This window comes from Tenrec ecaudatus, chromosome 11 (genome assembly GCF_050624435.1).
Source record: "Tenrec ecaudatus isolate mTenEca1 chromosome 11, mTenEca1.hap1, whole genome shotgun sequence".
NCBI lineage: Eukaryota > Metazoa > Chordata > Mammalia > Afrosoricida > Tenrecidae > Tenrec > Tenrec ecaudatus.
The window spans coordinates 23,265,991-23,290,234 of record NC_134540.1 but is presented as its reverse complement, the minus strand read 5'-3'; the positions used below and the strand labels follow the sequence as shown (position 1 = coordinate 23,290,234).

Below are 24,244 nucleotides of genomic sequence, written 5' to 3'. Positions count from 1 at the left end.
GTGGCATAATGGTTTCCCTTGCACTGCCAACCACAAGGTCAGCAGTTTGAAACCACCAGTCACTCCATGGATGAAATATGAGACTTTCTACTCTCTTAAAGATTCACAATGAAGCAAACCCATGGGGCCATTTCTGTTGTGCTCTTTAGGGTCGCTATGACTCAGAATCGCATCCATGTCAATGATCTTGACAATTTACTAATGGAAAAATAGTAATTTTTGATTCTGTAGTCGAATAAAGAAGTGGTCCTACAAGGCTAACTGCTTCGCCCTTGGCAAGTGTGTGCTTTGTGCTTGACCTGACATTGTATTAAAACCCCTTAGTTGAGAAGTGTGTGTTGTTGTAATTGCATATGTGTTAATGTGCAAAAATTTCATTTGGACCAAATTTTATAATCTATTTAACTTCACAATGAACAGTTTTCTCCTGTTTATTCAGAAACTGTAAGGAAAGACGTTCTGTGTCAAAGAAGAGTTGCTCTTAATTGTCTTGCTGTGATAAACTTGCTATAAAGTAGAGAGAGAGAATTTGGACAATTTTTAGATTGCTATGAAAACAGTAACTTAATCTGTAGTGAATTAAAATATAGTCTATTCAGAGTTCTTATACAGAATAATTTTAAGACTATTAACTGAAGACAACAAAAATGTTAATCCATTCAAATTTTGAATGTGAAAGGGGGAGATGGAATGTTGAATTTCACAATATTAAATTCACGTTTACTGAATGTTATAAGGTACCGCTTTTTGTACTGAAGTGAGCTTAGCATTTGTTGAGTTTCCAACTGAGGAAAAGTATTCCTTTAAAAGATTATTTGAATGTTCAATAAACTAAAGTAATGGCATGGTTCTCTTTCTTCTTTATCGCTCTGTAGAATAGATAAAGATGTGGAAGACAGAAGACAAAAAGCCATTGAAGAGGTAACTTGAAACTGTTACTGATCATTAACCTAGTAAAACTTCAATACTGCATGTGTACTGTCTCTCTGGGAGACTTCCTTCAACTCACTCACTGTGCCATTGCCCAGCATCCTGCCGCCCCCCCCCCCCCCTGTGCTCCCACAAGCCAGTGTTCTCCAAATAATTACCATTCTGATTGTCTCCTCTGTTCTGAACTGTTCCTTTTTGGTCAATTATGTGCCTCAGTCACCGTTTCTTCCTCAGACCAAATGTACAGTTTGTCTTCAGGAATACTGATGAGCCCCAAATCCCTTCAGGTTGAGTTTATGTAGCGCATAGTTTCTTCTGGGGGTGGGTGGGGATTTATTTGTGGCCCCGCCAGGCAATGAAACACTCGTTCTACGACTCCTAATCCAGATGGCTTTTGCAGCTGCCCGGGCTCGTTCAGCCCGCACCCCATCACAGGGAAACACTGATAGGAGGAGAGCAAGTTGAATATTACCAATTGAGGAATCTAGGTGGGCATTGGTAGTGGTTTTTTCTTTGTTGTTGGTGTTGTGACTTTGGATTTGTAAGGTAGCGTGTTTCATAAGGCAAAATGTCTTAACGGCTAGCCAGAAAACATTGTCTTGCAAATGGAGTTTTGTTTCTTTGATGAAAACCATGAATGGAGTTTTGCGCTTTGTTTACTGAGCTCCTTCGTTTAGTGTATAAAGGTTATTTCTCTCTTTCCTCAGAAAGTATTCGTGTGCCACCTTTCTTTTCCTTACTTTGTCTCTCTGGTCCCCACGTTCTTGGGTAGAAAGACTCCCGCTGTGATGTGTGGAGGTCACATGGTGCCGTGGTTGCTCATGCACTTGTTTTTCTAGTTTGGTTGATGTCTCCCTACATTCAGAGAGAGCCTGTTTCATAGAGTACAACTCCATTGGCTTCACGCGACACACTATCTACTTCCTTGGTCCAGTAACACACAATTTTCGTTCTGATTCGATGACATCATTCTTCCCTACTTGAATATACTTAGATTCTCCCGTTTCCTAGCATTTGGGACATTATGCTTTTTCTTTGGAATCTTCCTCTTTAAGGGAAACTCAAAAGGCAGAATTTAGGAAAATGAAGTCAGAGTAAAGCTTCAGATTACTGTATATGGACAAATAATGTCTTTTTATATATTTGAAACTGGAAGTAATAAATACACATAATAAAAGCAAACAAATTCAAAGAGAAAGATTTGAAACAAAAATGACAAGCCATTTTCTTCCTCGTTTGTTCGCTCCTCCTTACCTCCTGAAGAGGTAACGAGCATAAAATGTCATGGTGCAGTGGGCTGCTGACTGAAAGGTCAGCTGTTTGATTGAAGCCCCTAGCTGCTCCACAGGAAAAAGACAAGGCATTTTAATTCCGCAAAGAGTGCCAGTCTTGGTAAGCATAGGGGCAGATCTGGCCTGTCCTACGGGGTCGCAACGAGTTGTCATCTGACGACAATGAATTGTGAGTTTGAAAGTCTTCTAAATATTTTAGGCCGATAGGATCATTATTCTTACGTGTTTTATACCTTGCTTTTCATCTGAATAGTTTTTTTTTAATTAACACCTGCTTTTAAAAATACTATGGTAGTCAATTCTATTTATTGTAACCTAAGTGAGGCACTGAGGACCCCTGGTGGTGTAGTGGTTACTTCAGGGTCAGCAGTTCGAAACCAGCAACTGCTCTGTGCGAGAGTGATGAGGCTTTCTACTTCCATAAAGAGTTACCGTCTAGGAAACCAACATGGGCAGTGCTGCCCTGTCCTAGAGGGGTCACTCTGAGTCAAAATTGACTCCATGGCAAGGAATGTTATTTTGTTTACCCTTTCCCTATTGATAGACCTCTAGATTCCATTTGTCCTTTTTCTATCACAATGCTGCAGTGAGCATACTTGAACATACATGTTTGTGGATTTGCAATGGGCTTGCTGAGGCACAGGCTTTGTAAGTTATAATTTTGGGTATGTTTTGCCCTATTATACTCCCCCAAAGTAACTTCCTAATTTATACTCCTGGCTACATATATGACATTGCCTGTCTCTTCATATCAGCAATGTGAATTATTACCAAGTTTATTAATTTTCACTTTTTATTATAGTAAAATGATATCATTATTTGGCTTTGAATTTAGTTTTGAGTTTATACATCATTTCATGTTTATCTGTCACCACTCCCACCCCCGTAATTGTCTGTATTATCCTCATGCCTATTTTTCTTTCCTTAAAAATCTTTCCTCAAAATTCATAATTGTGTGAGTAGGGAAATTCACCCTTTTTACAGGTGTAACAAAATATAAAGAAAAATATTTTCAACTATCCCAAAACATAGGGAAGACAGAAGTACAGTCTGATTGATTTTATCTGGGATGGAAGAGAAAGTATCCCAATGATGTATCTTTGGCCAGTGGAGTGCTGTAACTATTAAGACACTTGGCTCTCTGATCATGGAGTTGAGAGAAGGAGGGTTCTGATGAGTGCTGTTTTCTGTGGCTCAGCTCGTCAACGAATGCCAGTTTCAAGCTAGTGATGTGACATCACTGAAGAGGAAGAACTCGGTAATGGCATACTACTCTCTACAGTAGTTGACCATGTAGATACAAAAAACAATTGACCTAAAGAGCACACATTAATAGATGATAAAATGGTAAATAGCAAGTGATGAATTTTTGAGTATTTATGGCTTTTGATTTCTTCCTTCCCCTCTTGTTCAAAAAAAAAATTTGGAAAGAGGGTTTAAAAGTATTTTCTCTAAGTTTAATGCCTTTTTGCTTACCTTTCGAGATTCATTTTAAGTGGCTAGCTTGCAATAGTAAGATTTCTCTTTGCATATCCTTTTAAATTCCTTCTGCTTCAATTTTAGTCATTTATGCTTTTAAGTATTAAAATCCTTAAGTATAGCTATAAAATCAGCTTATGACATGTTTAAAAATGATCAAATGAAACTAAACAGTGGTGCCTGTAATGCTTTATTTGGTGGGGAATTTATGCCCAATTTTATGACTTTGATTTTTTCAGTTTTTCACCAAAGACGCCATCGTGCCCTCTCCATGGACGGATCAAGGAAAGCAGCTGGCGCAGCATCATTCCAGTAAATGTGAGTTATCCAGTTTTCATCCAAAGGCTTTGGGACCAGAATGTTGGCCTTGCAGATCCCTCCCTAGACTGGACTCAGTGAGTTTCTCATTTAGCTTGGCTCCTGCTTGACCAGGGGCTTTGAATGGCTCCTTTTAACTCATCGGCAGTACGTTCAATGCTTCTTGTATAGCAAAATGGCTCCAGCAGTGGAGTCGTCTTCTTACTACACATTAGCTCTGCTATCAAATGTTTGTCTGAACTGAAGGTTTTCTAATGTGTGGTTATTTCTCCCGTTTTATGCACCAGAACTTTTAAGTTTTCATGCGTACTAAACGTGCTGATGTTTTTGGGGAAGATTAATATTTGAAAACCATAGAAATGTAGAAATAAAATGGCATTATGCAGACGATAAGGATCATAAGGACAAATATAAATATGTGTAAAGCAACACACGAGAGGGACTTCAAAAAGCTCATGGGGAAATTTCAGAAGCCCCGTCTTAGAGTGAATTTCAGTTGGCTGCTTTGATAAGGCATTTGCTGTCATTTACAGCATTGCTGGATGACAGGATTTAATTTAGAAAGTAGGATTAAAACAACAAAACATGCTAAATTCTGTTTTTGGCCATTCTATTCTAAATTTAAATTTATGTCAATGACCATTTCATGAATCCATACATTCAAAAACTAGTGTTGAGTATAGATGTGAATTAATCATGATTTTTGCAGATTAATACTTTTCTCTAATAAAATCCTTAATTTTCTCTGTGTTTTTGTCAATGTATTGATTCCTAATAAAGGTAGCGTGTAGGATAAAAACGTAAATGACCTCTCTTGTTAGGTGCCATTGAGTCAGGGCCACCTCAGAACCCAACACACAAGAGAACAACACACTGCCTGGTCCTGGGGCATCCTCTTCATTGTTGCTACATCGGAGCTCATTGTTGCAGCCACTGTATCAATCCATCACTTCCTCTTTTGACTGCCTTCACTTTACCATGCATGATGCCCCTGTGGGGGTACCAGTTTCTCCTGAGAACATGTCCACAGTGAGTAAGACGAAGTCTCGCCATCCTTGTCTGTAAGGAGCATTCTGATTGTACTTCTTCCAAGACAGGTTATTTGTGCTGGTATCCGCGGGGCTTTCACTGTTCTTCCCTAGCACCATCATTCAAATGCGTCCGTTACTCTCTGGTCTTCCTCATCATTGTCCCGCTTTCCCGTGCTTGGGACCTGATTGAAAATACCATAGCTTAGTCCATGTGCACCGTGATCCCTGGGGTGACATCTTTGTTCGTCACAGCTTTAAGAGCGGGCTCGTGCAGCAGGTTTGCCCAATGCAGATCATCTGATCTCTTGATTGCTGCTTCTGTGAGCATTGTTGGTGGATCCAAGTCAAATGAAATCTTTGATAACTTCAGTCCTTTCTCTGTTTATCATAATGTTCTCTGTTGGTCCAGTGGAGAGGTGTTTTTTTTATTTCTTTGTAATATATTGCAATCCATGCTGAAGGATTTTCTTTGATTTTCATCAGCAAGCACTTCAAGCCCTCTAGATTTCAACAAGCAAAGGTGGGTCATCTGCCTGTTGCAGATTGTTACAAAGTGTTCCTTCAATCCTCAAGTCAAGTTCCACCTCCTCGGATTATTTGTTCAGCAGACAGACAGGCACCTTACCTGATATTGAACTATTCCCTTGTTCTGTTAGAATGACCTCTGCTTACAGATTTTGCATTAGCACAATGAAGCATTCCGGTATTGCCATGCTTTACTGAGTTATTTGTAGTTTGTTATGATCCACAGCGTGGAACACCTTGGCATAGTTTGTAAAATACAAGAGTACTTCTCTGCTTTCAGCCAAGATCCATCTGATGTCAGCAGTGATACATCTCTGCAGGTCTTATTCTGAATGCAGCTTGCATTTCTGACAGCTCCTTTCGGTCACTGCTGTGGCCGTTTGTGTATTATCTTCAGCAAAATTTCCCATATATGATTACGTAATAGAATCATGAGATGCTGTCTGTATTCTATTGGGTTGGTTTTCATTGGGATAGGTACAACTCTTTCAGTCAGCTGGCCGAGTAGCTGTCTTCCAGCTGCCTTCTTGACACAGATGAGTCAGTGCTTCCTCAGCTGTTGCACCGTCTCAGTTAGTACACGGTTCCAGAGCCTTGTTTGTGCCTTCAGGTCAGCTTAGACGTCTTCCTTCACTGCCACTGGCTCTTTTCTTGTTTATCTACCAGCTACCCTGCATGCTTCATCTTGAAATCATTGCCCATTGGTCAGTTATTTGGTACACTGACTGTGTTCCACTTTCTTTTCAGACATCCTGCATTAGACACTATTTTGCCAGTGATGTCCTTCAGTACTGAAACTTAAGGTTTAAATTTTTTCCCCCTTCAATTCTTTCAGCTTGAATACGTGGTGTGTTCTTCCCTTTTGACTTTCTGTCTCCACGTTTTTTCATGATTTATTGTAATCACTTTCTCAAGCTGGCATTTGACATTTTCTGTTCAGCTCTTTATTTCCTCCACTTGCTTTACCCGCTCTGTTTAACTGCTCTCGTTTACATCCGTCCACTGCTGATGTTTGTCCCTTGTCTTCAATAGCCTTTTGCTTGCTTCGTGTAGGGTGCTCTTGATGTCCTTCCACATCTCATCCAGGCTTCTGTCATTCATGTTCACCGTGTCAGATCTGTTTTTGAGATGTTCTCAAAATTCAGATGGGATAGACTCAAGGTTGAATTTTAGTTCTCCTGGACTTGTTATAATTTCCTTCAGCTTCAACCAGAACTTGCATGTGAGGGAACATTTCATGGTCTGTTTCACAGCCACCCTGTCCATGTTTTGCATGATCATACTGAGCTTCTTCCTTGTCTCTTTCCACAAATGTATGCAGTTTGATTCATGTGTATTTCATCATGGGAGGTCCCCAGGTATACTTGCCATTTATATTGAAGAAAGCTGTTTGCAATGATGAAGTCTTGCAGAAATCTATTATGTGAATCTCTAGCTTCATTTTCATCCAAGGCCGTGCTTTTCAACTACTAAAGGGCCTCTTGTGCCGTGTAATACAGCTGATTATCTTGTACATTAATTACAAGTCAAGTCAGTAGACTTTCAGATATTTTTCTACCTTCAAGAATAGTTATGTAATATATCCTCTCAATGCCCTCTGTTTTGTGAGCCGTGTTCAAAAATTAACTATTTAACTTATTGCAACGAAAGTATCTATTCTTGTATGTGGCATGCCTTGACTTTTCGTATATGAGGACATGTTTGTTTATCTATTTGTTATCAAACATAACAAAATGGTTAACATGGACTGAGGATTTGCTTATATGGCAGGTACAATCATACCTCAGATAATTATGGTTCTGTGCCAAGAATGTCACAATGAAGTGAGTTGCAGCTGTTGTTTTTTTGGGGGGTGGAGGGGGAGGGGTGTCACAGAGCTAAAAGGTGGCAGAGCCAGGATTTTAACTTGGCTGCCTGATACCAGAATGGGCGTACTTGACAGTGTAGCACTTTACCCATCGCACACATAGAAAATGATTTTCTTTTTCCTCCTCTTACTTGTAGTTTGACCTTAACTGATTCTTAATTACTATATATGCTATAAGCTGAATATTTCAGCACATTTTTAATGCAGTTTTTGTGGTAAAATTAGACTCGGGTCGGTTTATACTCAAGTATATACGGTGCCCTGGCGACGCATGGATTAAGCTCTCAAATGGAAGGCTGGTGCAGGACAAAGATGTGGCAGTCTGCACGCATGAAGATCACAGCCTGGGAAACCCATAGGGTAGCTCATTTCTCTGCTCTAGGCTCACCATGTGAATTGCAGTTTTCTGAGCAGTAATGGGCTTGGTGCTTTGGGGTTTTTGTTTGTTTTCAATAGTTTTATTGGCATATAGTTCATATATCATCTAATTTAATCATTCAGTCATAAGAATTGTGCAGTCATCACACTGATCAATTTGGTGCTTTGGTTTTCTTTGCTATAGTAATTCCTCTAGTTTAAAACCAAGGGAACCTAACAGAAACGTGCCAAAATGTATATTTATATGCAGAGGCATATATGTTTTAAATATTTTAAGTTAAATGTTTCCTTTTCATTTATTTTTTTACTCCAGAAAAAGTAATCCTAAAATAATGTAAGAATATATAAGTCTAAGGCTTTTCATTTAAAACCTTTTCCAGGTATAAACGTAAATAGTGAATCTCCAATTGGAGGAAAGTTGACCGTTCATTCTGAGAAAAGCCATGGTAGGTATGAATACAATCTATAAAGTGTTATATGTGCCCACATGTAAGCAACTCTTTTTATAAATTCAGGCATGGTGACATTTCTGGAATCATAATTATTTACTTTGTATGAATGAGCTGTGTAAGTATGCTGTGAGATTGACTTTTACAGACAAGTGCATTGGAATAGATAGATCCAGCCAGGCGTCAGAAACAGCACCAGTGTGTGGTTTTTCTTGTTCAAAGCACAGGAAGTGATGATTGCTCCTGGAAGGTAATCTCTAGAAAAGTAGTAATAGTGACAAATCTATCCCCAAATATAGGCTGGGTTCCTTTTTAATTTTATCCCAGCCCCCATCTCACACGCACTCATTGCCATCAGGTGGATTCTGACGCACGGCCACCCCGAAGGATTTCACAGGATTGCTTCTGTGGGTTTCTTTATGGGCGTAAAGCATCTTTCTCCTGCAGAGCATGTCATGGTTTTGAACTGCTGGCCTCGGCGGTTTGCAGCCCAACTTGTAGCCACTCTGCCACCAGGACTCCTACAGCCCCACAGCCTCTTACCGTAGCAGGCTGTTTACAGGAAGGCGGCAAGGTGCAGTAGTGGAATATGGAGATGAAGCCATTGTTTGGTTGGAGGTATCATAAGCAATGGGAGATTGTACAGCCCATGACAAGTTGTATTCGGCGTATGTTCATAATTGTATTTGGTTTTTTCCAGCTGCCTGCCAGACGCTGCTCTCCCTTCCTGTGGATTTTAACCTAGAAAATATACTCGGTAAATCTTGTGTTTGTTGCCAACTTCCCATAACTGAAATAGAAGATTTTACTTTGTCGCCTGTTCGTAATTGGAATTTGCAGTAATAGTGCTTCCTGAGGAAATGGGGAAACAGCTTCTTTTCTTTAACATGGCCTAAGTTTGCTTTCTATTGTAACGAACTCTGCTGTTAAAACTGTTCATGGGACACAGCTACCGGTACCACCTTTATCCGTGCTTCCCAACGTGGGTAGCGCTGCCCCTGGGTAGGAGCTGGAGTGATCCAGAAGGGAGTGGGGGCTGTAAGTGCAGATACCTTCATTTTATCTTGACCTTTAAGCTGTAGCATAAGAGTTTTTGTTTTTTATTTTAAATTATTTAGAGAATATTAGTTTCTGTAATCAAACCCATGTACATAAGACCTTAAGTATTTAATACAGTATGTTACAAAGGGGAAAAATTAAAGTTTAATGTGTACAAGAGTTACTAATTGCCTGGGTGGTGCTGAGTAATTAAAAAAATATATTTTTTTCTGTAAAGGAGGAGCCCTGGTGGCGTAGTGGTTACTAGTTGGGCTGCAAACTGCAAGGTCAGCAGTTCAAAACCATCGTCTGCTCCTCAGCAGCAAGCCAAAGCTCTCTACTTCCCTAAAGAGCTTCAGCCTTGAAGGTGCTCAGGTGCCCTGTCCTATGGAGCCACTTGAGTTCACATCTAGGTGATGGCCACGAGGGAGGCCAGAGGTTTGGGAGCCTATGACCTATACTCATAAGGAAACGCTCCAAAGAGAAGGAATGTTTGTTTTATCTGCAACCTGGTAAACACGGCATTTAAAAAGAAGGAATGTTTTTAAGATCATCACACGGGCAGTTAACCTTTGCCACTTAAAAAATTCAAACACGGAACATAGAAATTTATTTACTTTTTTTTTTATAGCAGTGTGATTGCTTTCGAGGACAGTGAGCTTTACCTTCCATCCTGCTCACATTTCATGTAGGTGACTATTTCAAACCTGATGAATATCCAGACCAGTCTCCGGGAAACCTCAGCTCTTCATCTCTCAGAAGAAAGCTGTTCTTGGATGGGAATGGAAGTTTGTCTGACTCCTCTCCAGCTTCTCCCCGCAGTTCTCATGGTGAAACCCAGGCATCACGTGAGGTTTTCTATTCAATAGATCTGTCTCCTGTACGATGCAAGAGCCCTGCCCAAACACCAAGCTCGGTAAGAAATGTTCCAGAAGGAACTAGATCTAAGTGCACATATTTATAGATTAAGTATTAAGGTAGCAGATGAACATTGGGCCTCTAATCAAGTACTCCCTCAATGCAAGAATACTTTGTTCTGTTAAACTGGCATTCCATGATGCTCACCTTCCCGACACGGTCACTGAAGACAAAGCGAGTGCATAGCAAATGTGGTGAAGGAAGCTGATGGTGCATCTGGGTCTTAAAGGCTTAAAGATGTAGCATCTGGGTCTTAAAGGCTTGAAGATAAACAAGTGGCCATCCAGCTCAGAGTCAACAAAGCCCACATGGAAGAAGCATACAAGCCTGGGTGATCACGAGGTGTTGGTGGCACAGGTATCAGGCATCTTAAGACTCAGAATAAAACCATACCCAAGGTGAATGGGGTGGGGGTTGGGGCATGGATTGGAGACCCAATGCCTATCTGTAGGCAATGGACATCCCCTTACAGAAGGGTCCCGGGGAGCAGACAAGCCAGTTGGTGCAGTATAGCACCGATGAAACATACAACTTTGCTGTAGTTTAATGCTTCCTCCCCCCCACTATCATGACCCCAATTCTACCTTACAAATCTGGCTAGACCAGAGCATGTACACTGGTACAGAGAAGAACTGTAAATGGAATTTGGACAGGTAAATCTCTTAGGATCAATAATGAGAGTAGCGATACCAGGAGGGTAAGGTTAAGATATGTTAGGAGGAACCGATCACAAGGACCTACACATAACCCCCTCCCTGGGGGACAGACAACAGAAAAGTCAGTGAAGGGAGACGTCGGACAGTGTATGAATGACAAAATAATAATTTATAAATTATCAAGGGTTCTTGAAGTGTGGGCAGGGAGGGAGGGGAAAAATGAGCTGATACCAGTTGCTCAAGTAGAAAGCAAATGTTTTGAGATTGATGATGGCAATAAATGTACAAATGTGCTTGACACCATGGATGGATGGATGCATTGTGATAAGAGTTGTACGAGCCTCAAAAGTGATTTTAAAAAGAAAATCAAAAAGAAATGTTCCAGAAAGTACTGGTTTGTTTACTTACAGGCAGACTTGGATCTAGATAGCTGGCCGAACTGCATGTATGAGTCTTCCGCCCTCTGTGTTTCATATTCGCATGTGGTCACCATTCATAGGGATGTTTTTGTTTGACTCTCCTGTTTTGTATTTATAAGGTACCATATATACTGGTGTATAAGCTGAGTTTTTCAGCACCTTTTTAATGCAGTTTTTGTGGTAAAATTAGGTACCTCGGCTGATACTCGGGTTGCCTTATACTCGAGTATATACGGTATATAGGATAAAGGAATTTGTCATCTTTACTGCATCATGTCAGATCTTTACTGCATCATGTCAGATTCTCAGAGTTACATAACTGAATCCTCATTAATATCCCATGTTTATTTAGAACTTTTTCATAAAATCTGTTAGCAGACAGCTTACATGACTTACGTGAACAGCGTGCATTTGTGTGTTGATTCACATTCTAGTTGAGAATATTAATAGCGCTCTTCTTAATGGTCTTTGATAATGGATGCCTTTGGGTTGTTCTTTTGAATGCTTCCTGGTGTGTAAGTGTGTTTTGAAGTTTTAGGCAGAGTGTGCAGTCATAAGGAAGCGCAAACCCTATGATCTCAGATGTGCATGTATTTATATGTCTGTTTTTGTCTTGTCTTTAATCATAGGGGCAGTTTTCTTCTAGCCCAATTCAGGATAATGTGAAAAAATACAGCCTGGGAAGCATAGCGAGTCATTCCCCTATTTCTTCACCCACATTGTCACCAATTGCATTTCAAATAGGAAAGGTACCACTCTCGGGTATGTCTCAAAATATATCATTCAGTTTGTTGTGCTATCCATATTCACTTATTAAATAGCACCCCCTTGTTTTAACCTTAGATCTCTGACTAACCACTAAAATTCAGAAACACTGATTTAACGATAAAGCTTTCCTTCAAAGTATGCCATTCAAGCCAAGTCCTTTCTGAGGATTAACGGGTTTGATTGGCAGTACACCAAATAAGCTATAGGACAGCGTTGGAGGGAAGTTGTGTTTCGTGTGCCTTCTTGCCTATAACCTTAGTAAGGTGATATTTCTATTTTAGGAAAATGTAAGTGTGTAATTTTTTAAGGTAAATTTGCATCGTGTATATATGAATATTTTTACATGTGCATATTTTCTTTTTTATGAAACTAATTTTTTTTGAAAACCTTATAATGAAGAAGCCTATTTATAGTAAAATAATTTGGAAATTGTAAAATTATGTTTTTCTAGTAACTCATAATTTAGAAATTATGTGTACATAATTCCTGCATACAACATATGTGCAGGTTTACACTTATGCTCGTGTGTACATAATTATGTACCATTTTTCATAAAGAATTATGAATATTATAATGTTTGCATACTTCATTTAGCCAGTTAGTCTTAAAACATGATCTATAGGAATTATAACATCCCATTTCATGTTGCATCATTTGTTTTTAGCTATTGATGCATATATACATTTTTCCCCTAATTTTTCCTTGTTTCAAAACTACTGGTTATCATTATATATACATCCTATTTTATATACACAGTAGAATTACGGAGTGAAGGCTTTAAGACTTGATGAATTTGCTAAAGTTTTTCCTAAAAGAATGTGTGAATTGAAATTTTTGTCATTTGTTTTAATGTTTATTTATGTGGCACATTACCAAAGGACTCATTGGTTTTTTTATAATTTGATCATTAATGATATTAAACTCCTTATTGTTTGCTGGCCCTTTGTTTTTCTAGAGGACATTGTCAGCTGCAGCTTCCTTTTTGTTCTTAAACCTATAGTCACTCGTGGCTTTAATTTTTCCTTTTTGAAAAACATTATCTGTGGAAGCTGAATTCTATTTATGTTTATTTACCATTGGGAAGATCACGTTGCTGCTTCCCATTCTTTAAAACTTTAATTAAAGTTATAAAAATTGATCTGTCATTGTTAAGTTCTTCATGGTTGCAGATGCTGTATGCCAGTTTTTCATTTGCCTTTAAATGATGCTTGCAGTATTTGACATTAACATACAAGTAGATTTTTATATATTACACTTAGCAGGTTCTGCTATTAAGTTGTAGCTTTCAGAAGATTGCTAGGGGTCTTCCTTGTTACATGAACAGTATTGTTATGCACATAAGAAAATAATCCTCTAGGAGTGAAGTACTTTGTGTAATTTAGAGGAGGAAGATGCCAGAGCAATGGTGTTTTGAGGAGCCTTACCCTGCTTATTGAAACACATCTGTCATTGTTTTTGTAACAGCTGACTTCAGTAAACAACCCAACACTTGTAGGAATCCAGGGTTTTTTTCTGACATGAAACATGGATGCTGTGTGTAGTTTTCCATTGTCATGGTCTTGAAGGGCTGATTTTCCTCCCTCCCAATCTTTCAGAACAAAGGAAGCTTGCATTTCATTCTCCGGATGCTTCATCTAGACCAACTCCTCATGGGATTACTCATCCGCGCATGGGAAGTCCTTATCGAGATGGCCACTCTTCAGTTCACAGCTGGTCTCCCATGCGACTGGAGATGTGTGGCCGTGGTGCTCAGTATCGGGCCTCGCTGATTCGGATTCCTTTTGCCCTTGAGACTCACAGCGAAGATGAAGAGAAAGAGAACACACCTCCCCTTGACATCTCGATAGCAGCCGCAGATGCTGCTGCCGGGGTGCAGCAGCAGCAGGTGGACAGCGGTGCTTTGCCACATGGCACACATTTAGTGGTGACAGCCATGTCTCTCACGGAGAGTCAGGCCAGCGCCTCTGAGAAAGATCTGGCGCTCTTGCAGGATGTCGAGGTGGAGGCGGAGAATAACACCGTGCATATGGCAGATCCCGCGGACACAGCCGACGAGGACCCGTTCCACCTAAAGGAGGTGGTTCACAATCGGAGTCTCCCCGTGGCTGAGTTTATGAGTGGAATCGCTTTCAGTATCGAACACTCTCATATGTGCATGGTGCCTCTTGCAGAAAGCAGTGTCATCCCCTCTGAGAACAGTAACATGCAGGTACTTTACTGCTCTGGTCCTTTGGGGTTCTTCATCTTGCCCGTTGTGAGAATGTGCAAGAAAGTAGCATTATATGATAAGTTTAAACTATGCGTATGTTTGTAATCAACATCAGATGAACCCAAGTCAAATTTGGACAAATTCCAAAAGACCTTACTACCACTGAGTTGATTCTAGACGCATAGCTACCCAGTAGGGCAGGGTAGAACTGCCCCAGGGGGTTCTGAAACTACCATATATACTCGTGTATAAGCCAAGTTTTTCACAAAAAATGTGCTGAAAAACTGGGGTTTGGCTTATACACGGATCAGTGGTACCCCAGCAAGGTGTAACATCTCGTGGGTGATTGCCGTTCCTCTGCTGTTCATTCAAAGCCCCGCTGACACTGTAGGGCTTTGAATGTTTGTTTACTCACATCTAACCAATCAGAGCCGTCCTATGACATGGAGGGCTCCAATTCGCAGAAGCACCCGTAGTGATTCACTTACGCCGGCAGCTGAACTGGTAAGGATGTGTCTGTGGCTGCGCTCCGTCTGTCCCCTCTGGTCTCTGTGTTAATTCACATCCTGCATTTCCCACCCTAGGCTTATACTCGAGTCAATCAGTTTTTCTGGTTTCCCAGGTAATAATTAGGTACCTCAGCTTATACTCGGGTCGGCTTATATTTGAGTATATACAATAATTCTATCACTGAGGTGCTGGCAGTTTGGAGCGGCTGACTTGCTGTTAGCGGCCCAGTGCATAGTGGTATGCGGAGCAGGAAAGGATGAGAACCAAAGCAAACCAGACTCACTGCCATCGAGTCAGTGTTGACTCATAGCGCCCCCGTAGGACAATGCAGAACTGCCCGTGGGAATGTCCGAGACCCGAGCTCTTTATGGCAGTAGACAGCCTTAGCTGTCTCCTAAGAAGTGGCTGGTGGTTTCAAAGTGCTGACCTTGGTAGCAGCCCAGCACATGACCACTGTGCCACCAGGGCTTCTGGGGAAAGGATGAGGTATTTTTACAGAATGCTCGAGTCAACAGCCTCCCAGAATTTCATTTGCTTTCAAAATTATCTTCAATTGCAAAGATACGATTTTGGGTCTAGTACTTAAAAACATACAGTATATATTTGTGTATAAGCCAGGTTTTCAGCTCCTTTTTAATGCAGTTTTTGTAGTAAAATTAGGTGCCTCAGCTTCTACTCGAGTAAATACGGTAATAGTGTTTGTGTTTCTGATATTGTGTAGGAATGAAATCAGAATGTACTTTCGTACTTTTCTTTAAAGATAATGTGGTTTTTATAGCCAACACATTGTTGTGTAGTCTTACATTTTGAAGTTTGCGGTATGTGGCAACAAGAGTCCAGGGTGCATTTGGCAGATAAACTTCAGAGCCAGCACTTTCAGAGACGTTTGTTCCGCTGATTATGGTAGCCTTTGGTTTTTAAAAGACTTTAATTAAAACAGTCGGAAAGGCACTTCTTACCCAGCGCTTGGTAATCCCATAGCTGGCCTCTTGTAGCTCTGATTGACCCTGGAAGCACGGGTCTGACTACTTCATATCACTACTAAGGCGTACTGCCCTGGTTTGAATCCTGGTGGTCTGCTTTTAGACTTCCTCTTCTTTAACCTAAGTTTCTACTATCTCATAATATTAGCTGATGTTTGCACAGTATCGTGATGTGCAAGGCACTCCAAAAATGTTATATATACACACATAACTTCAAAAGTTCCCCATTTCCCTCAACCGCCCCTGCCACACCCCCAAGGAGCCATTAATCCAGTTACTGGCTCTTCAGGTTTCCTGTGCTGGGTTTCGTATACAGAAAAACATTAACAAACAAGCATACTTACAAGAAGTAACAAAGTAAAGCAGATGCGAACCTCCAAAAGAAAGCAGAAAATATTAAAAATTAGAACAAATTTAAGTGGATCATAAAGAAGACCAAATGATAGCCTAATCAACTTAAGCCGGACTGCATCTGCCACAATCCACTGTCCAGTGCCTTCTGCATGTTAGCCAGGCTGTTCACATCCTTGGCCAGGATCAGATGGGAGTCAGGGATGCCACAGACTTTTTGAAATCTCTTGTGTATGCAACACACACACACATCTCACAGCATGTTTAGGTTCCAAAGGCCGCATCATGATGCAAAAATAGGCACTATTTGATCATGAAGACTGGCCATCTGAGATCACAAAACGGAGGTTGACTACATCATTACATAACTGCTAAACTGCACTGTTACATTGCAGCTAATTGATATCACTGCTTAGCTGCCAAACAACAGAGAATCACAACTAAGTTGACACAACATTAATCATCACCACCAGCAGTACTCTTGCCTCATACCGCAGTTCATAACTGCCAGATGTACACTGTTAATGCACAAATGAGAGAGACTTCACAAACTAACGGATGAGATGGTCAATAAGTTGATGCACGGAGACACACACAAGATTAAGTCAAGCAAGTATTGCGACTAGAGTTCCAGTCACTGCATGGACAAGTTTCCCCAAACAAACATGTTGAAAGTGTCTGCAATCTGTGGGCAGCTGCGGACAGTTTACTCAGTAACAGTTGAGTTATTAGCCTCAGGTATCTGCCTTCAAAGCCAGGATCTTTCTGTACCATAAAACAGTAGATCAGGTCTAATAACAAATTTTTAACAAAACGCAAGTAGACATCTTCCAAAATCACTGAAGTGTTGCATTAGGTTTATAGGAAGTTAGCCTTGTATAAAGCGAGTTGTTTTTTTTTTAATGGATCAAGCATTTTAAGAAAGTTGGAAAGACCCCAGAGGTAAGCTAAGTACAGGAAGACTTAACCAGCCTCCACAAATGAAGAAACTGCCTGGAATCCAGACCTATGTAGAATGGACATTTGATGTGCTAGCCATTGACGGGGGGATCTTGCATGCTTTGGCATTCAGTTTTAAGTAAGCATCTTGACTTCTACAGACTCGACCTTGTTGGGTGCCAAAAGCATTGCACGAAGATGAGGTACCTCAGAGCGATGGTCTTTGCACCCGTCCTTTAAGCTCGATCAAAGCTCGTGGAGATGGTGTTCTGAAATGACTTCTCATTAGGAATGAGTCTTAGATTTAACACTGACCCACAGTGCACCGCCCATCTGAACCGCTTCTGCGGGGACCTCCCCCGCCCATTAAGTTCAGGGCGGAGGGATCAGCTTAGAAGGTCATGGTGACTTTTTTGGCATTCTGAAGGGATAATCTTTTTTTTTTTTTAAATCATTTTATTAGGGGCTCACAACTATCACAATCCATACATGCATCAATTGTGTAAAGCACATGTGTACATTCATTGCCCTCATCATTCTTAAAACATTTGTTCTCCACTTAAGCCCCTGGCATCAGCTCCTCAGTTTTTCCCTCCCTCCCTGCTGCCCGCCCCCCCACGAACCCTTGATAATTTATAAATTATTATTTTGTCATATCTTATACTGTCCGATGTCTCCCTTCACCCACTTTTCTCTTGTCCATCCCTCAGGGAAGAAGTTATATGTAGATCCTTGTGATCGGTTCCCCCTTTTCCACTCTCCCGTCCCTCCACCCTCCCACTCTCACCACTGGTCCTGAAGAGATCATCTGCCCTGGATTCCCTGTGTTTCCAGTTCGTATGTGTACCAGTGTACATCCTCTGGCCTAGTGGGATTTGTAAGGCACAATTAGCATCATGGTAGTGGAGTGGGGAGGAAGCATTTAGGAACTAGAGGAAAGTTGTATGTTTCATTGTTGCTACACTGCACCCTGACTGGCTTGTCTCCTCCCGGAGAGCCTTCTGTAATGGGATGTCCAGTTGCCTACAGATGGGCTTTGGGTCTCCACCCTGCACTCCCCCTCATTCACAATGCTGTGATTTTTTGTTCTGATGATGCCTGATACCTGTTCTCTGAAGGAATAATCTTGACAGATTTTCTTGAAAGAGATAGGATGTTAGTGGGAAGTAGGAAGCGTATTATGAAGAAGTTTTAAGAAAATTGAAAAGTGCACAGGTGAGAAAAAGCCCCAGAATAGTGTACTGAGATTTTGTTTCCCATCATAACGATGCACCTGCTTATTCTTAGAGGGTCATAAGGCTGTCCTAAGAGAGTTCCATTGGGAAACCTTGTTTTGTCCACCTTTAAACCCTGATCTTGACCCTTCAGACTTCTTTTCTCAAAACATTTAAAGAAACTTGATTCGACTCCTCGGGTACATTGCTGTTTTAACATTCTGTAGATTGAAACGCACAGACTCTTTGGGAGATCCGGGAGACACTGCCCTCCCAGGGACATCACCGGAATGTCCGGAGACAGTGCTGTCAGGTTCTTCATCTTGGAAGAACTTTAACTTCGTAACAATAGCTAACGTTCACTTTGATAGTTCTGTCTAAACTTCTCAATTTTTTGTAGTTTTTTTTAAAACTTACGCTTTTATGTGTGTGTGTACACACACCAGAGGTTTGTGGAAATATTACATTATCCCATCATCCTATTTTTCTGTGAGCTTTTGGAAGCCCTCTAATATAGGTGCCTGCATATTTTTATTTGTACACACACATACACAAAGGGGCTTCTCTACTGGGTTAGAGTTCTGTTTTCTGTGCTAGTTTCCTTCTTGGTTTACTGGAACACGTTTTCAAGTAGCTTTCTGAGGAAGAGTGCACGTTTCAAGGCATTGGATGATTAGAAGTAGTTACCTGTCCTTACTTGAAGACATGCTTTCATTGATCCCATCTCTGGATTGCTAGTGAAGGGCTGAAAGCATTTCAGTGCCCTGTTTTTTTTTTAAAGTATCGTTCATTTGTCTCTTTGGAAATACTTAGGACCTTTCCTTTGTCCCATCAAGAACTGAAAACCAAACTCTGCTGAGGAGTCGGTTCTGACCCCTAGTGACCCTGTAGACGGGGAATCGGCACTTGTTTATGGGAATGGAAAGTCTCAGCTTTCTCCTGAGAAACAGCTGGTGTTTTTGAACTGCTGACCTTGTGATTCACAGCCCAGCAAGTAACCTACTACGCCACCAGGGCTCCCTCTCTTGTGCCCAGTTTTCTGAAATTTCATTGTTGATCTTTTGGCTTACTTTCATCCCTTGGATTCTGCCCTTGGCCTCGGTACAGTGTGGGAACTCAGGCCTTTTCCTTCCCTTCTGGCCATCCTGTCCTCACTGTTTGCCATTGGACTTTCCGGGCACGTCCATCCTTTATTAACTTGTCTCGTATTGTTTTAAAGCCGCCTTTTGGTCTAAATTTCCGCATAATGGTCTCAGCTTTACCTCACAAGGTCCTGTTGAGTTTTTCACTTGTATGTCTTTAATTTCTTTTGTTTCTGTCTTCTTCCCTTGCTTTCTTTTTGCGGTACCATCATCGGTTGAGGCTTCACATCTGCTTCCAGTATGACCTTTCAACTCTCTCCTGCGGTGACAGGGCCTTGACTGTGCAGTTCCATCTGTGTCTCCCCATTCTCCGTCTCAGTCTTCACCGGCTCTCCCGAATTTTGAACTACCCCGCTTCCTCCTTGAACCTGTTTGGCACACTTCCTGTTATACTACCTGGTCATTAATTCGTTAGTTCTTGACTACGTTGTTTCATCCTCATTGAAACCTTCCTGATCACTGCGGCCAGGCCGGATCTCATGACACGGTTTCACATTTTGCCCTGCTCTCGCCAGACTAGCACACCCTTTACCCAGCCATCTTGGATGTCTCTATCTCCAGTGCTTGTGTGGAAGCCTGACCTGGGTAGAAGAGCGAGCTGACTCAGTACCTGTGTAATGAAAGCAGAGTGAATGCATTTGGAAGTTCAGCCACAGGGACTGCGCAGGATGAGGAAGCAGCAGCCAGGTTGGAACCCCGGAAACATGGTCGGGGAAAGGAAGCAGAGCCCCTGGGGCTTCACAAGGAGAGAGTGGTCGGGGGGGGCGGGGGGGAAGCCAAGGTGGGGGTACAGACCTTCTGGAGTGAGAGTTGATTAACAGAAGGAATTAGGGGCAGGCACAGTGGGGTAGGCCACGTAGAGTGAAAGGAAGGTTCAGAAGGCGAGGTAATGAGATAAAGTGTAGACGGTCCACAGAAGCTTAGTTGTGAAGGGCACCAAGCCCGTTGATGGCATTTTTGTTTTAATGGGTTTTTATTTTTGTAAATTAGGCGGGATTGACATTTCATATCGTCAACCTTGTAATCTGACATTAAAGTCCTCATCAAATCTTACAATAGTTTTCCCCTCCTCTGCTTCCCTCATTTCCCTTGTCCCTCGTGTCGGTTTTTATTTTTGTTTGTACTCTATATGGGAGGAAAAGCATATTTACACGAAGAAGACAGTTGGCAAGTGCCCTCCTGAGGTTTCCGACCCAGAGCAACTGTACAGCAGAAGGAAACACTGGTCCCGTCTGTGGTCTCAGTTGTTCCATTTGAGCCCCTTGTTGCAGCCATGAGATCAACCCCTGAGGGCCTTCCCCTTTAGTCAGGGCCCCTCCACTTGACCAACACAGGGACTGGTGTCTCTGACAACGTGCCCAAAGTATGTAAGATGAAGTCTCCCCATCCTGGCCTCTAAGGAGCACTCTGGACAAACTTCTGCCAAGATAGATTTGTTTGTCCTTTAGCCGTCCACGGTACTTTCAATGTTCTCCACCACCATTCAATGCATACATTCTTCAGTCTTCCTATTCCGTGTCCAACTTTCCCAAGCTTGAGGAGATTGAATTTACAGTGGCTTGAGTCGGGCGTACCCTAGCCCACAAAGTAACATCCCTGCTTCTCAACACTCTAAAGAAGTCTTGTGCAGCAGGTTTACCTAATGCAACACGACATTTGATCCTGCAGCTGCTACTTCCATAAACATTGATTTTGGATCCAAGCCAGACAAAATCTTCGACAGCTTCAACTTCTCTGCATTTTTCACGAGGTTTCCAAAATCCTCACAATTAGACAAATAGGCAGCATCCTGATCAATGAAGAAGAAAGAGATGGTTAAAAGATGGTGGTGTCTTAGCTCAAGGTAAGGATTAACACCTGGTCCCAGCCCTCAGTCTCGGACTCCCACGAGAGCACATCTGCCCTGTCCTGCATGTTTGAAGTTGGAGCCGACTTGCCGACAGTGAGCATGGTCTCTTTGGGGGAAAGGCCTGGAGATGTGCTCTCATAAGAGTGACAGCCTCAGAAACTGTAGGGGATGTCCCTGCTTTGTCACCTCAGGCCACTGTGTTGAAGTTGACTTGATGGCACACAGGAAGGTGAGAGGCATGTCAGCCGTGTTACAGGGTCCCCATTGAGCCTCTGACGGGGAAACTACCCTCCTGTATGGTGGAATACATTGTCCCTGGATAGATTCAGGCAGGTGTTGGTTCTGACTGACTGACAGGCCCCCGTTGCTTGGCAGTGGTCAGTAGTTGATGGATGGACTTCCAGAGTAATTGGTAGACTTTCTGGGTGCGATCGGATCATTATGGTTTTCATTAACTGGCTATTGAGTAACGGATTGAGGTGCTTCCCAGGTGGAATGTTGGAATCCGTTGAACACATCACAAACGATAAACCTTCACTCCGAGAAACGGGAAATAGGCCCCCCAGGAAACTAGAATTATTTTTCTTAAACTTACAAATGATAGAGGGTACTTTCTAAGCTGTTTTGGATTTGTAAAGGAACAAAGGCATATTGTTTTTCTTCCCCTCTGATTCTAGTTTGCAGGATGTCCTGACATGAAGCCTGGCGGGGGGTGTGTAGACTTGTAGGGCGGTGCTCTGTCATGGCTTGCCGCACTACTGTTTGCCATTAGTGGACGTTAACCTCTCTGAAGCGGTCGGAAACCTCAGGAGGGCACTTGCCAACCTTCCTGGTTGGTGAAGCATTGGGGTTGTTGGTATCTCTAATCACTCAGTAAATGCTGATGTGTCCCAAAGTGAGTTTGCTTTTTTCCTCTTTTCTGTTTCTACTGCTCCTTGAAATGCTACAATTTTAATGAATGCAAGGTGTTGAACTAATAACAATAGTCAACGGTATATGTAGAATAAAATTGCCATTTTTATTTTAACCATTAGGTGTGACTGTAACATAGCCAACCTTTTAAAATGCGTGTTGCTCTGAATGCTCAGGTCACGGTGAGTCAGAATTGACCCGATGGCCTCCCGCAGGCGCAGTGGTAGCATTCTGTGAGGGTAGATGGAATTAGATGTGCAGCTCAGGTCTGTAGGGACCGTCTTGGTAAATGAGTTGGGAAGTGATCCCCAAGCATCTCATTCAACATGACCAACACTGCAGTGTTACCGAGTGATATCATAGTGAGGAACTGAATTTAAACATTGAACTTTTGTGTTCCTAGGAATTTTATGATTACTACTGATAAACGAGTTGACATTTTCTCCCGAGGTGTGATGTGGTTTTCTCCTTCTTGTTCCTGTCAGATGGACAGTGGCTACACTACACAGACGTACGGAAGCAACATCATGGATACGGTTGGGGCGGAGAGTTACGGCGAAGAAAGCGATGCGCAGACCAGTGGCGTTAAGAATAAATCTGCATTTCTTAATACAAAGGTATGAAGAAACTGAAGCCAAAGCTTCCTAGGGCAGTAGGCTAAGAGCATTTATTAAATGTGCCTCCCCCTACCCCTTTTCGTCCCAAATGTTGTTCCCCACATTCTCTTAGAAATATTTAGTTGATGCTTGTGGCTCATCCTGCTGCAGTTCATTTAACAGCACCAAGTTACTTTAAATCAAAACATTTCCTTAGTTCTTTCAGTATGAGGGTTCAAGTAAGAGTAGTTATGGGAGAGGAGAGAGCCCTACTCAAAATAAGTTCCTTACAATTAAATTTTCTTAGTTTTTTTGAGTGTCAGAGACTTCTGAATATTGTCTTTTGTTTTTGAAATATTTCATATTTGATGCCTTTCACGCATGTAAATATCCACAGGTGTTATAAGAGGTCTTAACAAGAACTTTGATTGTGAGGTAAACAATATAATGGTGAAAAGTCTGTACATCAGATGAAAAGCACTACAGGCGAGGCCTGTCTTCTTAAAGCCAGTGATAGCCACTGCAGATTCCGACGCCCTGAGGTGGGAATATTTTTTGGGTAATAAATACTTTAACATGCAACGAAGGAGACCCTTGGTGTTCTCTTGAACCTCTCCAGGAACTCCTGGGAAGAGGGCCCCGCAGTGTGTCACCGCCTTGAAGCCCACGGAATGGCGCTCTTCTCTGTAACACATAGGGTCATCGTGTGTGGTGGCCTGGTTCCTTTGCTCAAGCAGCAACATCCTGTAATGCTTACACGTGTATATAAGGAAAGAAATTTGTATCAGAAAAATGGCTCGCACAGTAGTCAAGGCCTCTTTGCTTCCAAGTCTGTGGGTCAGATAGCAAGCTGGAAGCTTCTGACTTGAGGAGCTTTGGGGGCTGATGAACCCGGATTGGTAGGAACATCATAGGCTGCAAAGGTTGATGAATCCTAGGTCAGCTGGCTGGCTGCTGATGGCTCCTGGGATTGGCAGCAATATGGTAAGCCACTGATTCCAAAGCACCGGAGGCTTGAGTCAGACCCACCAAAAACCAAGCAAGGCTTCCAGTGCCTACATAAGAAGCCTGCCACACCACACTCCCGAAGAAACCTTTTTTCTATTGCAGCAGGCCTGTGACCTGAGTTTGGCGGCTGCACTCCACCTAATCTTAGAACTGTTTGGCTGCTCACAGCAGATCCGATCATGGAGTTGATTATTGTTGAGTCCTGAAGGGGATGACTAGGTGTCAGTTGTCAAACCACTGAGAATCTTTGCCCAGTCACGTTGACACAGAACCCAGCTCCCCGCCATGAGACAGAATTGACTCGATGTAACCCTGAATGATGAGTATAACTCTGTGCTCAGACATGAAGAAACACATCATTTTTCAGTTCTAGCCACTAAAATCTTTAATTTTATATGGCCATTGCTAATAAACACTATATACACTAGCAAATAGGCAATTGGATGTCTCCAAATAAATAATA

General features: G+C 41.9%; 1 protein-coding gene across 3 annotated transcripts in view; it reads left to right on the top strand.

Moving 5' to 3' along the window:
• Positions 1-24,244, top strand: part of BORA (BORA aurora kinase A activator) — a 32,981-nt gene that overhangs the window by 5,176 nt on the left and 3,561 nt on the right. For 2 of the 3 annotated variants that reach the window (XM_075562984.1, XM_075562983.1), the window contains exons 4-11: positions 876-921; positions 3,941-4,019; positions 8,201-8,266; positions 8,970-9,026; positions 10,000-10,223; positions 11,930-12,062; positions 13,664-14,277; positions 22,663-22,794. In XM_075562984.1, coding sequence (XP_075419099.1) covers positions 876-921; positions 3,941-4,019; positions 8,201-8,266; positions 8,970-9,026; positions 10,000-10,223; positions 11,930-12,062; positions 13,664-14,277; positions 22,663-22,794 — 1,351 coding nt within the window. The remainder of the gene's footprint in view (positions 1-875; positions 922-3,940; positions 4,020-8,200; positions 8,267-8,969; positions 9,027-9,999; positions 10,224-11,929; positions 12,063-13,663; positions 14,278-22,662; positions 22,795-24,244) is intronic. The other variant, XM_075562985.1, reaches the window with a different exon arrangement.